At 42.0% G+C, this 17,719-nt stretch overlaps 1 protein-coding gene across 3 annotated transcripts in view; it reads right to left on the bottom strand.

Moving 5' to 3' along the window:
• Window positions 1–17,719, bottom strand: part of cep85l (centrosomal protein 85, like) — a 322,550-nt gene that overhangs the window by 276,057 nt on the left and 28,774 nt on the right. For 2 of the 3 annotated variants that reach the window (XM_073057396.1, XM_073057397.1), the window contains exon 1: window positions 547–1,112. The exons of the other annotated variant lie outside the window; for it this stretch is intronic. In XM_073057396.1, the coding sequence (XP_072913497.1) occupies window positions 547–607 (61 nt within the window). In that variant the 5' untranslated portion in view covers window positions 608–1,112. Of the gene's footprint in view, window positions 1–546; window positions 1,113–17,719 lie in introns of those variants that run through there. 3 annotated transcript variants of the gene reach the window in all.

Raw genomic sequence — 17,719 nt, 5'->3', positions numbered from 1 at the left:
TTTTTTAAACCCTGAATTTCAAAATAAACTTTCGCAAAAATCAAGTTTAAATTAAAAAGCTACGTGGCAAAATCTCTAACAACATCAGCTCCTGCCCCCCCCCAAAGTATTAACATTCAAGGCCTGTTACGAGATTTGCAAAGCATCAAAAATGAACTTTTGCTAAAAACATTAAAAGGAGTACTATACATCTTAAATTTCATTAAACTATGCTGAAATTCAATATAACAGATGCACAATTGCACCATCTGGATCAGCAACATCTATTTAGTAGTCAGCCTCGAACACACAGCTTTCTTCCCCCACAATCTCTGACAAGCTCAGAATGTGTCACTGGCTTTGATTTTTCTTCTTCTTGTCGATTCAAACACCCTGAACAGTTAAACAACATCTCACTTCTCTGAACTCCAAGCTAGTCTCGGCTCGTACATTGATTAGCCACGCTGCTGGTAGGGACACCCTCCTCCAGCTGCTCCGTTAACATACAGCAAAAAAATAAATAAATCCGCTTATTGAAATCGAGATCCCTTTCTGCATGCTTTTTACCTGTTTGTCTGCTGCAGATCAGAAAACCATTCTTGTGGTCTGAGATTACTCTGCCCCACATAGTGGAGTGTTAAGTACGAAACCAAAAGTAATCCAGAATTGACCATAAAAGTACCAGATGCAGTTCCGTAAGACTTCTTTAAAAAAAGTATCCTACTTGAGGCCCATTTTGTTGAGCTGACCTCAGACGCAATCCTGAGGGTGAAGATAAACGGCTTTTTTTTTTGGTTTCTTGCTGTAGTCCCGAGGATATCATGCAGCCCCCCACGAGCTGCTGCGATACACTGATATAGACAGCCTGTAGTGCGAGGATGTGATCTCACTCTGAGCTGCTCTATGTGCTCACTGACAAATTCAATAGAGCCGAATCTCCTCCCACCACGCTCTGGTCTGCCACTTATTATCTTTGCCCGTTAGCCTTCACAGGCTGCCGAGAGCAGAGAGAGGGGGGAAAAAAAAAGACAAAATCAAATCAGCCCAAAGAGATTTAGAAGTTTTCTTCATTCGTGCTCACGTAGTTCCCAGTTTTATCGTCTAGGCCTTGTTGCACAGCTACCATTTAAATGCAGAACGTGGCTTCTAGTGGGGATTGTTTCTTCATTACGTTCGGCTGTGTCCTAGGGTCCACCCCTAGGCAGTGCACGTTGTCATGCATCTGCTCCACAATACATCGTGTTAATTTATCCTCAATCAGTTGATATCCACTGGAAAGTGCACACATTACTGAGCCCCCTTAGAACTATCATAATTTGCCATATGGCTCCAGTTTATGTGAATTACTCAGATGAATGCTCTGCTGTAGAACAGACCAATTTTTTTTTAATAAATATAGCATCATATTTCCAGTAGTCTGAGTTTTAGCTTTTGAATATAGTGTTCCAGCTCATTTATCAAATCGCTTTTTTTAAAAAAAGATTTGGACATTTTGAAAATAACTTTTTAATTTACTTGACAGTTGGAGGTTTGCACATCCTGATTCATTATTTATCTATTTTGTTCAGTTTTGCCTGCACAGTGGCCTTGAATCAGACCCTCCATTAATAACCATTACTGAAGCAGGCTTGGGGTATGAGATTCTATACTGTATTTTCAAACACAAGAAATTCTGCGGATGCTGAAAATCCAAAGCAACGCACACATAAAGTGCTGGAGGAACACAGGAGTTCAGGCAGCATCAATGGAAAGCAATACACAGTCAATGTTTCAGGCCGAGACCCTTCATCGGGACTACATTTCATTTTTAACTTACTTAGTCATTGGTGTCGCTCCCTTTAATTAGGGATGAAGATCCATAATTAGGTTAATTACTTGAGCAAGACAAAGAGAAGCATGAAGCGTTCTACTGAAACATTTGAGGAATATAAAGTTAGCAGGTAAAACCACAGACAACCAGTTACAAATAATTAATATCCCACATTCAATAATTCTGGATAGCAGTACAGGATAGTGAGGTCAGCTATGATCATTGGGGGTCTCTCTTCCCGCTATTAGACATTTACACCACACGCTGCACCCGCAAAGCTAACAGCATTGGGAAGGACCCCATGCACCCCTCACACAAACTCTTCTCTCTCCTGCCATCTGGGAAAAGGCACCAAAGCATTCAGGCTCTCACGACCAGACTGTGCAACAGTTTCTTTCCCCAAGCCATCAGACTCCTCAATACCCAGAGTCTAGACTGACATCTACATCATTTATTACTATTTTGTAAGTTGTCCTCTGTTGTGCCTATTTTTGTTTATTAATTATTGTACAGTACTGCCCTACACTATTTTGTGCACTTTATGTAGTCCTGTGCAGGTCTGTAGTCTAGTGCAGTTTTTATGTTGTTTTACATAGTCTAGTGTAGCCTTGTGCTGTCTCACATAGTCTAGTGTAGTTTTGTGTTGTTTCATGTAGCACCAGGGTCCTGGAGGAACCTTGTTTCATTTTCACCGTGTACTGTACCAGCAATTTATGGTTGAAATGACAATAAACTTGACTTGAGGAGGCAGAAGACCAGGCTCATGAATAGCTGCCTGCCAGAACGCAGGGATTGTGGGAGGAAACCAGAGCACCCAGAGGAAACCCATGCAGTCACAAGGACCTTACAATCAGCGGTGGGAATTGAACTCATGTCACCTACACTGTAAAGCAATGTGCTAACCTCTACACTACCGTCTGGTCACTGTAAACGATCGTGTGATTAGGCCAAGGTTAAATCAGGGGCTGCTGAGTGGGTGGTTGAAAGGCCTATTCCACGTTGTATGCCAATAAATAATAAATAAATAATTTCTACAGTACCATTGACATCAGACGGCAATTCACATGAATATTTTCATACAAAATTTGACATGAAAGAATATATTAAGGAAGATGATAAAGAACTTTAAGGCCGATGCATGGTAGCATAACACAAAAATACAACTGCAGATGCTGTGGATCGAAGAATACGTACACAACGCTGGAAGAACTCAGCAGGTCAGGCAGCATCCGTGAGAAAAGAGTAGCCAACGTTTTGGGCCGAGACCCTTCATCAGGCATGGGGGGGGGGTGGAAAGAGGGCCGAAGCCAGTAATAGAGATAGGGGAGGGGGTAGGGCCTAGAGGAACTTAGCATAGTGGTTATCATACTTTACCCAGACAACCTGGGTTCAATTCCCACACCACCTGTAAGGAGTATGTATGTTCTTCCTAGGACCACATGGGTTTCCTCCGGGTGCTCTGGTTTCCTCCCACAGTCCAAAGGCGTACTGGTTGGCAGTCTAATTGGTCACTGTAAATTGTCCTGAGATTAGGCTAGGGTTAAATCCAGAGATAGCTGAGCGGAGCAGCTCGAAGGGCCGGAAGGGTTTGCTCCGAGCTGTACCTCAATAAATAGAAATAAAATAGGACAGCCAAAGAGACCTGCTAAAGCTATGACAGGGAAGAAGGCTCAGGTACTCTTTTCAGCCAAGAAATTAAGGTGGAGTAATCAATGGAGAGTGAAAACAACAACAAAGAAGAGAAATAGAGATCAGAATTCTCAGAGTTGTGCAGAGTGGGAAAGTGCAATGGAAGCTGGTCATTGGGGCAGAGGTAAATAAAAAGTTTGGGTGATACCTGGAAAACGTGGCCTCGGGTTATGTTAAGCATATGCAAAACAAATGTCAGTCATTGGACCTGGAGAATTAGTCTGTGCTTTCATGGGTACTAGCCTGCATAGCATCCAAGGCATCTTCAGGGAGCAATGCCTCAGAAAGAGGGCGTCCATCATCAAGGACATCACCCAGGACATTCCCTCGTCTCATTGCTGCCATGGAGGTGGTGGTACAGAAGCCAGAAAACACACACTCAATGACTCAACAGCTTCTTTCCCTCTGCCATCCAATTTCTGAATGGTCCATGAACACTATTTCACTCCTGTTTTTATTTCCGTTTTTGCACTATGTAATTTAACTATTTGATGCACTTACATACATACACTTAACTGTAATTCGCATTTTTTTATTACTATGTATTGCATTGCACTGCTGCCATGAAGTTAACAAATTTCACAGCAAATGCTGGTGATAGTAAACCCGATTCTGATTCTGAAGAAAAAAGTAACCTGATCATATACCAGTAAGGCACAGGACTAGCTCTCAGCCCACTATATCTGTGATGAACACAATGGCAAATTAAATGAAAATTTAAATATTTTCAGCCTGTGGATGATCCATATTCCTTTATTGCCTGGATATGCACCTGCCTATCCAGCAGCCTCTTAAATGTCACATTCCTATCTGCTACCCCTGGCAGCCTGTTTCAAGCACTTAGCATTGTATATATAAAAAAATACACCTTCAACCTTACCTTCCCCACCCCCTCACCTTAAATGCACATCATCTACTGCTGGACATTTCTACCCTGGGGGAAAAAAAGATTCTGGTTACTAACCCTGTCTATTCCTCACAATTTTATAAACTTTTATCAGGTCTCCCCTCAACCACCAACACCCGAGAGAAAACATCCCAGTCCTTGTAGCGCACACCCTCTTCCTCGGAGCCACTTCTAGACCCAGTCATGCTAAAATTAACTTTCTGAACAGAAATCTATCCACCGAGTATGAAAGGCAGAGAGCTGTATAAAATAACAGGGTCTCACCTTTCCTCAAGACTGACTGATCTTAAAAACTACTCGGAATGAACGTGTTGTTTTGAGACTCTGACCCAAAAAAAATTGGTAGTGGAAACAGAAAAGCCAAGAATCTGGATGCATCTCTCCCAAAAAGACCTTAAAAATGTACAAAAGTACCTTTTGAGGTGCTCGGAAGTTCATTTTGGAGATGATTAAACAACGTAGTTCAAGAAGATGACACTGATACCCTAACCATGACTCAACTGGTAGAATGACGACTTCCAAATAAGAGATTAAGTGTTCGTCCCATTCCAGAGATGCGGAAATAAAAATTGAGTTGAAACTCTGGAGGGAGTGTTTTCCTGTCAATGATTGTCTCTTCCATTTGGATTATTAAACAGAGGCTCTTTTATTTCTGTCACATATATGGAATATATGGAGCAACTTCTTCCCCTCTGCTGTCCGATTTCTGAATGGACATCAAACCCTTGAACACCATCTTGCAACTTTTCTTTAACTTATTTTGCATTAATTATTTAATTTTAACTATTTAATATATATTTACTATAATTCACATTTTCTCTGTTATTATGAATTGCATCATACCGCTGCTGCAAAGACAACAAATTACAAGTGATATTAAATCTGATTCTGAAAAGATCTCAAAGCAAAAATATGAAGAGAAGGGAAGTTATCCCAGAGCTCTGAACAATATTTATTCCTCAAATAGCATCACTGGCTTATCAGGTCACTATTAGTTTGCTGAATATATTTTGTATAACACCAGAACTTCACACTTCCGAAGCATTTCCCTGACTGTAGAACTTCCCAGCATTGGAAGGTAGGAAAAGGAGTTACAAATGCACAGTTTTGATGAGATGCTCCTGGACTGTCAAGGGAAAAAGTACCAATGAGATTGAAGGCAACATTTCAGTGAAAGAAATTATGTCAAAAGACAGGGAAGTGATGAATCTAGGTTTAAAAATATTGTACAAAATGATTTACCCATCTAATTATAAATCCATTAGTGTCACACTGATGAATCAAAAACCTGATTAATGAAGGTATCGGCTAATGAAGGATCGAGACTTGAAAAGGTCATCCCTAATTGAGTTATTCTAGCAATTGCTAGTTGCATACTGTATATGTAATAGGGACCGCAATAAGTGACAGATTGTGTTTTTAACGCATGATAAAGTAGCATATAAGTAGCATGTTGTGCAGTTTAAAACTCAGATAGAATTTTATCCTCATTCATCTTTTTTAAGGTGCCATATAATAGCAACTGTTCATTATATTCAATTTCTCAAATTTGGGTTTAGAAATACACTACAGGAGCAGAATAACATGCATAGCCGTGGTAATATTGCACAATAAACACAAGTGAAAGATAAATTTCTACCTGCAGGCTCTAAAGATAAGTTGATGGTCCACTAGTGTAAAGCACATTCACAAATCCTGGTTATGTGACCACGGATGCCAGGCAGACTGTTTCAGAAGAGTATTGACAATGACTGGGGTCACCCATCTTATAAAGACACTGCCCAGAAAGCAATGGCAAACCACATCTGTAGAAAAAATTTCCAAGAACAATCATGGCAATGGAAAGAGGATGATTGCCGACATGATACGACACGGCACATAAAGGTGACTAGTGCAAAGAGAGGAATAGTTAAAGTGTACAACATAGTTAAAGTATACAGCAAGAATTTTTTTTTTCTTTTTTGGTTACAAAATGTAATTGATGATGTTCCCAGGGTTTATATTAGAACCTCCATACACAGAAGTTATATAGAGAGTGGTAGGGGTTAATGTCAACAATTCTCAAACAATACCAATACTGTGCTGTCTTATTGTCTGCAAGAAGCATAATTCAATAGCTAGTATTCTTCCCAGCATCAAAATGTCCAATACTAGAAAGCATGCATCTAAGGTGAAAGGGGGCAAGTTCAACGAAGATGTGTGGCACTGGCGCACACGCACGATAGATACCGGAATGTGCTGCCAGAGATGGTGGTGGAGGCAAATCCAATTCAGGTGTTCAAGAGGTTCTGAGATTGGCACATCGATGTGTAGGATATGGAGAGACATGGGCATTGTGTTTGCAGAAGTGAGTAGTTTATATAGTTTTTTAAAAAATTATTGGATTATTTAGGTCAGCAGAATATAATGGGCTGAAGGGCCTGTTCCTATGTTGCACTGTTTGATGCTCTATACCAGTTTGGCAAGTTTTGTAAGACCACAAGACATAGGAGCAAAAAAATAGGCCATTTGGCCCATTGAATCTGTCATTCGATCATGGTTGATTTATTATCCCTCTAAGGCAGGGGCTCCCAACATTTATTATACCGTGGGCCAGTATCATTAACAGAGGAGTCCGTGGACCCCGGGTTCAGATCCCTGCTCTAGGGTTTCACGAGGTCCTTCTCATTCTTCTAAAAGATTGTGAAGTGCATGTGATCTCAGGGAGAAGCAAACAGTGGTCAATACTGTTGTTTTTTTCACATTTTTTAATCTATTCAATGTACGTATATTATAATTGATTTACTTATTAATTTATTATTATTTTTATTTATTTTTTCTCTCTTCTATATTCTGTATTGCATTGAACAGCTGCTGCCAAGTTAACAAGTTTCATGTCACATGCCGGTGATAATAAACCTGATTCTGATGCCTCTGACTAAGTCAACTTTAGAAAAAAATTATCTTTCCAGCTAAATGCACCAGAGTCTTGAATATTGAATTGAATTGACTTTATTTCTTACATCCTTCACATACACGAGGAACAAGAATCTTTACATTATGTCTCCATTTGAATGTGCAATTTATAATCATTTGTAATAGAGAATGTACAACAGAACCGTTGATATAGCACAGAAATACAATTGTATCAGCAGGAATTAATCAGTCTGATGGCCTGGTGGAAAAGCTGTCTGTAATGAATAGCAGACGAACTTAGCAGCTGGGGCTCAAGGTGTTCAAACTTTTGATGTGTCAAGCACTGGCACTGTTGAAGCTGCATGGAGGTCAGTACTTCTTGGCATTTGAGCCAAAGCGCACACAGAAAAACATGGACCCATTATTGTTTAGCTCAGACCTGCGGGCATGAGTCTGCTGGAGGCTCTGTTGACAGGGCTTCCATAGAAAGGGAAACTGGGAGGAGCGAAGCATCTCAACCTAGCAGAATATAGACTACTGGCCGCTTTAGCAAGCTCGCCATAGTCCTCCACAAGTGCATTAGCGAGGGCTATGTAAAACTTGATCTGGCTTTTCACAAACAAGAGAAAATCTGCAGATGCTAGAAATCCAAGCCACACACACACACCCAAACACAAAATGCTGGATGAACTCAGCAGGCCAAGCAGTTTCTATAGAAAAGAGTAAACAGTCAACATTTCAGGCTCCCCTTCCCCTTTCTTCCATGGCCCTCTGTCCTCTCCCATCAGATTCCCCCTTCTCCAGCCCTTTATCTCTTTCACCAATCAACTTCCCAGCTCTTTATTTTACCTCTCTCCCTCTCCTGGTTTTACCTATTACCTACTATCTTGTACGTCTTCCTCCCCTCCCCCACCTGCTTACTCTGACTTCTCATCCTTTTTTTTTCCCTCCAGTCCTGATGAAGAGACTCAGCCTGAAATGTTGACTGCATACTCTTCCATAGATGCTGCCTGACCTGCCGAGTTCCTCCAGCATTTTGTGTGTGTTACTTGATCAGGCATTTTTGCATAAAGATCTCTTTAAAACTAAAACAAGGATAGTGATTGCCCAGGAGAGACAGCATGTGGTCCATTAGTTCTGACGGCCTAGCGTCACCCAGGCTGGGCAAGGAGAGCAACTGTTTGGCGCACTCCAAATGTCCGTGAGTTTTTAGAGCGACATACTCAGAGTGCAGGCTGTTTTTGTGAGAAGACTCATAACTCTTGCTGAAGTGCAACTACTTAGTGATGCTACGACGTAGTAAAATTTGGTGTTGTCCATGGCGATTTCTCACAGCGCTTCCAGCTGTGCAAACCACGCGACAAACCACTGCTCCCAAAACTCCAGCAGCTTCAAAGCAACTACGTTAGTCGACGTGTCATTGAGCAACTCTGGAATCACCCAAGAGTGTTGGGGGTCACCAATGTAGGATTTTGTGAACAAAGCACATTAGAGTCGTTTTACTTGCTTAACAAAAGCTGTGGCCTTTTAGTTCCGGTACTAACAAACCAAAAGCAGTCACCTTACACTGACGTCATTCCACAGACACCATCTCTTAAAGTGAACACAACAACTCAATGAGTGTTTGCAAATTACACAAACCAGTTTCTATTATGAACAATGTGTCATCTGTCACTCCTTACATTACCCTACTCAAACTCCATCAGAGGCATCGCCCTCTCCCATTATCAAATAAAATCAAATCAAGTTTAATTATCATTCAAGCTGTACATAGACACAGCTGAATGAGGCAATGTTCCTCTGGGGCCAAGGTGCAAAATATTCAAAGTAGCAAGAAAACATTCAGAAATAGCGAGTAACATAATTCAAAACAGCAAAGAAGCATAGTCACTTGAAAAAAAACATTATGTCATCCAAGACCCAGAGCGACCATGTCCAGCACTCAATGGTGCATTCTCCCAGCAGCGCACGGATGCCCGCAATCCAGCCTGTCATTCCACTTCTTGACAATGAGAGGGCAGCACCGATGGGAGAGACCCAAGACCCAGCTGAGCTGAGACACCACGTTGTAAACATTTCTGCTTCTCTCACCTGGTCTGCAGCAGCAAGCAAACGCGAGGCTTGAGCCCTAGTCCTTGCTACAACCAAGGCGACACAGCTCCCATGTCATCTGACCCTCCACCAGACAAGAGTAGACCATGAAACCATAGGAGAAGAATTAGGCCATTCAGCCCATTGACTCTACTCCAACATTCCACCATGACTGATCCCAGATCCCACTGAACCCCATATATCTGCCTTCTTGCCATAACCTTTGATGTCCTGATCGATCAGGAAAATATTAGATTTTGCCTTAAATGTACCCATGGACTTGGCCTCCACAGCTGTCTGCGGCAGAGCATTCCAAAGATTCACAACTCTCTGGATAAAATAATTCCTCTTTATCTCTGTTCTAAAAGGTCACCCCTCAATTTTGAGGCTGTGCCCTCTGGTTCTGAACACCCCAACCATAGGAAACATCCTCTCCACATCCACCCTATCTCATCCTTTCAACATTTGTAGGTGTCAATGAGATCCCCCCACATTCTTCAAAATTCCATCGAGTACAAGCCCAAAGCTGCCAAATGCTCCTCGGATGTTAACTCTTTCAATCCCGGAATCATCCTCATCAACTTTCTCTGGATTCTCTCCAAGGACAACACAAATTTCTGAGATATGGGGCCCAAAACTGTTGACAATACTCCAAGTGTAGCCCGACTAGTGTCTTATAAAGCCTCAGCATTACATCCTTGTTTTTATATTCTATTCCTCTTGAAACAAATGCCAACATTGCATTTGCCTTCTTTACCACAGTCTCAACTTGTAAATTAACCTTCTGGGGCGTCTTGCATGAGGACTCCCAAGACCCTCTGCATTTCTGAAATTTGAATTTTCTCCACATTTAGATAATAGCCTACACTTTTTTCCCCTCTTACCAAAATGTATTATCATATATTTCCCAACACTGTATTCCATCTGCCACTTTTTTGCCCATTCCTCCAATTTGCATTACTTCCTCAGCACTGCCTACCCCTCCAGCTATCTTCGTATCATCTGAAAACTTTGCCACCAAGCCATCAATTCCATTATCTAAGTCAATGGCAAACAATGTGAAAAGTGACTGTCCCAATTCTGACCCGAGGGACCCACTCACTTTTGCTACATTACATGCCCTTTGCTTGGCTTTTATGCAGTCCTTACTTCTTTTTTCAGCCATGGTTGCCTACCCCTGCCGTTTGAGAACTTCTGTGGGACATATCTAACATATCCATCCTGAACTTGTGATCTGTTCCCAGAAACTTCAGCCATCCCTGCTCTGCCATCATCCCCGCCAGTATCCTCCTCCAATCCACCGGGGCAAGCTCCTCTCTCATGCCTCTGTAATTCCCTTTATTCCGTTGTGATACTGATACACATGACTTGTGCTTCACCCTCTCAAAGCGCAGAATGAATTCAATCATACTTGGATCACTGCCTCCTGAGTCCCTTTACATTAAGCTTCCTAATAAAATTATTACACAACATGCAATCTAAGATAGCCTTACACCAAGTAGGCTCAAGTACAAACTGCTTCCAAAAAAGGTATTCAACAAATTCTCTCTCACGATCCAACAGCAACCTAATTTTCCCAATCCCCTTGCATATCGAAGTCCCCCATTACAATTGTGACATTACCCTTATTACATGCCCTTTCTAGCTCTCTTTACAATCTGAACCCCACATCTCATCTACTATTTGGAGGCCGATATGATTCCCATAATGTTATTTTAAACCCTTGCATTTTCGTAACTCCATCCACAAAGTTTCAATGTTCTCTGACCCTATGTCACCTCTTTCTAAAGATGTAATTCCATCTCTTACCAGAGTCACACCACCACCTATGCCCTCCTGCCTGTCCTTTTGATACGAAGTACATCCTTTGATGTTAAGCTCCCAACTGTGACCTTCTTTCAGCCACAACTCAGTGATGCCCACAACCTCATTCTGATCAATCTTTAATTGTGCCATTTTATTTGAAAACTACGTGCATTTAAATACAGCACTTTTAGGCTTGCATTCTTCGCCCTTTTGGATTTTGCATCTGTGGTACAACTTAACTCTTTGTCCTGTCTGCATTTGTACCCAATCATTGGCTTGTCCTTCCTTACATTCACATTACACCCATCATCTACTTGTAAACCTGCTGCCCATCCCCAGCTCTGTCATCCTGGTTCCTATGCCCCTCCCATATTAGCTTAAGCCACTCTCAATAGCTTGAGCAAACCTGCCTGCAAGGATATTGGTCCCCTTCTGATTCAAATGCAACCCATCCCTTTAGAACAGGTCCCACCTGCCCCCCACCCCCCACCCGGAGGTCTCACTTATGAATCCAAATCCCTGTCACCCTGCTCCAATTCTTCAGCCACAAATTTACCTGCCTCATTGTATTCCTATCTTCACTGTCGCATGGCACAGGACGCAATCCTGAGATTACTAACCTTGAAGTCCTACTTCTCAGCTTCTTTCCTAACTCCAGTATTCTATTACCAGGACCTCCTCCCATTTTCTACCTATGTAGTTGGTACCAACTTCAGGCTGCTTATCCTCCTATTTCAGGATATTGTAGACACATTCAGAAACATCACAGACACTGGACCCTGGCACCTGGGAGGCAAACCACCATCCACATTTCTTTTTCATACCCACAGAATCATCCATCTGTCCCCCTAACTATAGAGTCCCCATTATTGCTGCCTTCCTCTTCAGTTCCCTACCTAAGCCACAGAAGCAGACTCGGGGCCAGAGGCGTTGCTGCTGTTGCTTCTTCCAGGTACGTTGTGTCCCCATCAGTATTCACAATGGAGTACTTATTGTTGAGGGGGAGAGTCATGCAGTGCTCTTCATTATCTGACATTTTCCCTTCCCTCTTTTGACAGTCACCCATTTATCTGTCTCCTGCACCTTGGGGTGACTAACTCCCTGTAGCTCCTGTCCATCATCTCCCCACTTCCCCTAGCAAGCCAAAGGTCATCGAGCTGCAGCTTCAGTTCCCTAACATAGACTCTGAGGAGCTGCATCTTGATGCGCCTGGTGCAGAAGTGACCATCAGGGAGGCTGGAATAGTGGAGAAGGAGCCCATTGGGATTTTGGAGAAGCTGACCTGGGCTCCGACCATGGAAATCCTACATTCAACACCCTGCAGACATACCCCCACCCTCTGTTCTTTCAAGAGTTTAATAAAATCAATTTACCTACTTAGCTCACCTCCACCTGTTCTCACTGAAGCCAATTGAGTCAAAGCCTTACCACTCTGACTCAGATCACTCTGACAATGACCACTCCGCTAGATGGTACCTCTTTTGTGGAGACTGGGTTATTCAAGCTCCGCTCCAGACCTGTGTAAGAATACTTCCACTGTGCCTGCGCTGCTGTCCAACAGTCTTGTGGCAACTTACATTATCACTGTCCAACAGAGTCTTGTGATTGCAAGTGAAATGTCCGAGATCTCCCACAATTATACTGCACCAACTTGGATGCTCCTGAACAGTGGGCAGCAACACAGTCCAAACCCAGTTCAGCTCCTCCAATATCCCAATGGGCTCCTTCTCCACCATTCCAGCCAGCACCTTTGACACCTCGGCTGACTTCACTGGCGACACCACTCCAGCTAGACCCATCAACGAGCAGTTCACTGATGGAGTAGCACATGTGGTACCCAATGTTCTAGCAGCAAAATTGTCATTGGATCATAAAAAACATTTTACCAAGAACAAAGCTCCTTTGGTTTGCCTCTTAAAAGACCCTATCATATCCGCCTCCACCACAGTGGCCAGCAGCCTATTCCACACACTCACCACTCTCTGCATTTAAAAAAAACTTACCCCTGACATCCCCTCTATACCTACTTCCAAGCACCTTAAAACTGTGCCCTCTCGTGCTAACCATTTCAGCCCTGGGAAAAAGCCTCTGATTATCCACACGATTAATCTTCTGACTCTGTTTTAGACTTTCAGCAACTGCAGCTATTTGCTTTCCTTTTCACTTGGCTCATCATTGAGTGGTATGAAATCATTGATTTTATTGGGAGAGCATTTGGAGACATCTGCTAAACAGCAAAGTTTTGTCACAGGAACACAGGTCACCAGAAATATGCTAGAAAATATTGCCAGCATCAATTTTTCTGAAGTTTTTTTCTTTAGAGAAGTACAATTGAATGAATAAAATTATGTACAACTTTCTGGGATTTCTACATGCAAGGAAGTATCAACACCTTTATACAAGACATTGAAAGGTTCCTTTGGGACTTCAAGCAAGTAGTTTCTGGCAGACACAGACACAATGTGCTTCAAATAATAGTCACTTGTCAAACTCAAGGCGAGAGTGAGCTTCTGATTCATTACAGCTGTCTAGGTTGGTCAGAAAGCATTTTTCTCAGAATTAGACTGGTTTTTATTGCATTTGCCATCTCCCCAAGGAGATGTTGGGCAGTGTGGTACATATATTGTGTTACATCAATATAATGCAAAGGGGTCTCTAAGTACATTTGACTTGCATCATGGTGAGAATAGTGGAATCAAACCAGAGGTTCAATTTAGTTTCACTAGTTTGATACTAGGTGACAAGTTTTAGGAGACCAAGTTTAATACCCTCTAAAAGTTAGTTTGATAATTGTGAAATGCTGTTGTCCTATTCTTTCCAATTCAGGCAAATATTAATGTACTTTATCTATATCTATCTTTCTCAATCAAGGATAAAGTTTCCCCATTTATCTTTAACTCCCACTTTCTTGTTGCACTGGACTCTGTAGTTCACGTTATCTGTGCTTCTGGTTACTCCTCGACTTTTAAATTGCTGTTTTGTTTTGGATTTTGATTGGGGCAGACTGGCTTTGCCGCATGTAGTCAACAGAAATTTGAGCTGAACTAAGCTGAACATTCCTAAAATGTTTCACGGACTCTGTGATTTGATGTTTTATGCTGTGTGTGTTGTTGGCTAACTTTTTGCCATTTCCATGATCTGTTCTTTATTTTTTGCATATTGGATGTTTGATCGTTTCTTTGAGCAAGCTCCATGGTGTTCCTTTGTTTTCAGGCCATCTGTGGGAAGATGAATGTCAGGGTTGTATGCTGCATACATACTTCAATAATAAACCTTTGGATTTATTTTTCTTATGCTTTGACATTCCTTTGTTTGTGAGTGATTTTTAATATAATCACCTATATGCATGGAATCATTCAGTGAGATTTTCAGTGGTTACAATTGCTTCTGTATTTTTCTGGAAACTTTTTGTTTCAGTGGTTGGCATCATAGCACTTGAATCTGGCTCGTTAATGTTATCAGCGGAATTTCTGTGTCCTGTGGTCTGGTACAAGACCACACTACTTCAAATATTTAGTTTTGCTACAACAAGTGTATGGGACATTGGAAAAAAAGTTGAATTTCCCCATGGGGATGAATAAAGTATCTATCTATCTATCTTTCCCAACTGCTCTTCCATTGTCTGCCCCTCTCTGTTTTCTGTCACCATGTTTTGCCCTTTCTATTTTTTGCTCTTGTAAAACTTAATAAAATGATTACTTTATGCCCCACTCTTAACTTCCAAAGAATCTTCGGATCCCAAGAGCATCAGGATCCAGCATTCTGGAAAAAAAGCCTTGTGAAATATTGAGCTGAAAAGGCATTCCTGGTGAAAGCTGAGGGCTACTGGGCTTTGTAATAACTCAGAAAATGGCCACAGCCTGAGATGTGACATGAATAGAGACCAAAACATCCAGAGATTGATTCTTGGGTCCAGTGACATTGTAATAAGGAATGCACTTGAGATAAATGGGAGTTGGTGGAGAATAATTGTTGAAGTCACTCATGGAAGGTAATATTTTGAGATCCAGCCCATTTTTTATTTTTTTTATTTCTAGGATCTTGGCATCCTGCTGGTCTACAGCTGCCCAAAATGGATATAAAAGTAAATTGGAGCACTCAGTACTGCAGGGGGTGGGTGTGGTCACTCCGGGATCTACTGGTGGGCTTGCTCCTGGGCCTGGCCAAGATGGCCATTAATGAGTCTAGGGGTTAAGGGGCAGGTTGTCAAGGCCTCCACCCAGGCCGACTGCCTGTCCCTCGTCCAGGAATACATCTGTCTTTGGGTGTCCTTGGAGAGAGAGCATACAGTCACCATGGGGGATTTCCAGAAACAGCGAGCCGCCCAAGGAACTGCCTGCTTTATAGACAGTAATAACCATATAACCATATAACAATCACAGCACGGAAACAGGCCATTCCGGCCCTCCTAGTCCGTGCCGAACTCTTAATCTCACCTAGTCCCACCTACCCGCACTCAGCCCATAACCCTCCACTCCTTTCCTGTCCATATACCTATCCAATTTTACCTTAAATGACACAACTGAACTGGCCTCTACTACTTCTACAGGAAGCTCATTCCACACAGCTATCACTCTCTGAGTAAAGAAATATCCCCTCGTGTTTCCCTTAAACTTTTGCCCCCTAACTCTCAAATCATGTCCTCTCGTTTGAATCTCCCCTACTCTCAATGGAAACAGCCTATTCACGTCAACTCTATCTATCCCTCTCAACATTTTAAATACCTCGATCAAATCCCCCCTCAACCTTCTACGCTCCAATGAATAGAGACCTAACTTGTTCAACCTTTCTCTGTAACTTAAGTGCTGAAACCCAGGTAACATCCTAGTAAATCGTCTCTGCACTCTCTCTAATTTATTGATATCTTTCCTATAATTCGGTGACCAGAACTGTACACAATATTCCAAATTTCGCCTTACCAATGCCTTGTACAATTTTAACATTACATCCCAACTTCTGTACTCAATGCTCTGATTTATAAAGGCCAGCATTCCAAAAGCCTTCTTCACCACCCTATCTACATGAGACTCCACCTTCAGGGAACTATGCACTGTTATTCCTAGATCTCTCTGTTCCACTGCATTCCTCAATGCCCTACCATTTACCCTGTATGTTCTATTTGGATTATTCCTGCCAAAATGTAGAACCTCACACTTCTCAGCATTAAACTCCATCTGCCAACGTTCAGCCCATTCTTCTAACCGGCATAAATCTCCCTGCAAGCTTTGAAAACCCACCTCATAATCCACAACACCTCCTACCTTAGTATCATCAGCATACTTACTAATCCAATTTACCACCCCATCATCCAGATCATTTATGTATATTACAAACAACATTGGGCCCAAAACAGATCCCTGAGGCACCCCGCTAGTCACCGGCCTCCATCCCGATAAACAATTATCCACCACTACTCTCTGGCATCTCCCATCTAGCCACTGTTGAATCCATTTTATTACTCCAGCATTAATACCTAACGACTGAACCTTCTTAACTAACCTTCCATGTGGAACTTTGTCAAAGGCCTTGCTGAAGTCCATATAGACTACATCCACTGCCTTACCCTCGTCAACATTCCTCGTAACTACTTCAAAAAATTCAGTAAGGTTTGTCAAACATGACCTTCCACGCACAAATCCATGCTGGCTACTCCTAATCAGATCCTGTCTATCCAGATAATTATAAATACTATCTCTAAGAATACTTTCCATTAATTTACCCACCACTGATGTCAAACTGACAGGTCTATAATTGCCAGGCTTACTTCTAGAACCCTTTTTAAACAATGGAACCACATGAGCAATACGCCAATCCTCCGGCACAATCCCCTTTTCTAATGTCATCTGAAAGATCTCCGTCAGAGCTCCTGCTATCTCTACACAAACTTCCCTCAAGGTGCTGGGGAATATCCGGTCAGGACCCGGAGATTTATCCACTTTTAAATTTCTTAAAAGCGCCAGTACTTCCACCTCTTTAATTGTCATAGGTTCCATAACTTCCTTACTTGTTTCCCACACCTTACACCATTCAATATCCTTCTCCTTAGTGAATACCGAAGAGAAGAAATCGTTCAAAATCTCTCCCATCTCCCTCGGCTCCACACATAGCTGACCACCCTGATTCTCTAAGGGACCAATTTTATCCCTCACTATCCTCTTGCTTTTAATATAACTGTAGAAGCGTTTCGGATTTACTTCCACCTTATTTGCCAAACCAAACTCGTAACTTCTTTTAGCTTTTCTAATCTCTTTCTTAAGTTTCCTTTTACATTCTTTATATTCCTCGAGCAATTCCTTTACTCCATGCTGCCTATATCTATTGTTGACATCCCTCTTTTTTCGAACCAAGTTTCTAATATCCCTTGAAAACCATGGCGCTTTCAAACCTTTAACCTTTCCTTTCAACCGAACAGGAACATAAAGATTCTGTACCCTCATAATTTCACCCTTAAATGACCTCCATTTCTCTATTACATCCTTCCCATAAAACAACTTGACCCAATCCACTCTCTCTAAATCCCTGCGCATCTCCTCAAAGTTAGC

Source organism: Hemitrygon akajei, chromosome 9 (genome assembly GCF_048418815.1).
Source record: "Hemitrygon akajei chromosome 9, sHemAka1.3, whole genome shotgun sequence".
Classification (NCBI taxonomy): Eukaryota; Metazoa; Chordata; class Chondrichthyes; order Myliobatiformes; family Dasyatidae; genus Hemitrygon; species Hemitrygon akajei.
This window is presented reverse-complemented; position numbering and strand designations above follow the sequence as displayed.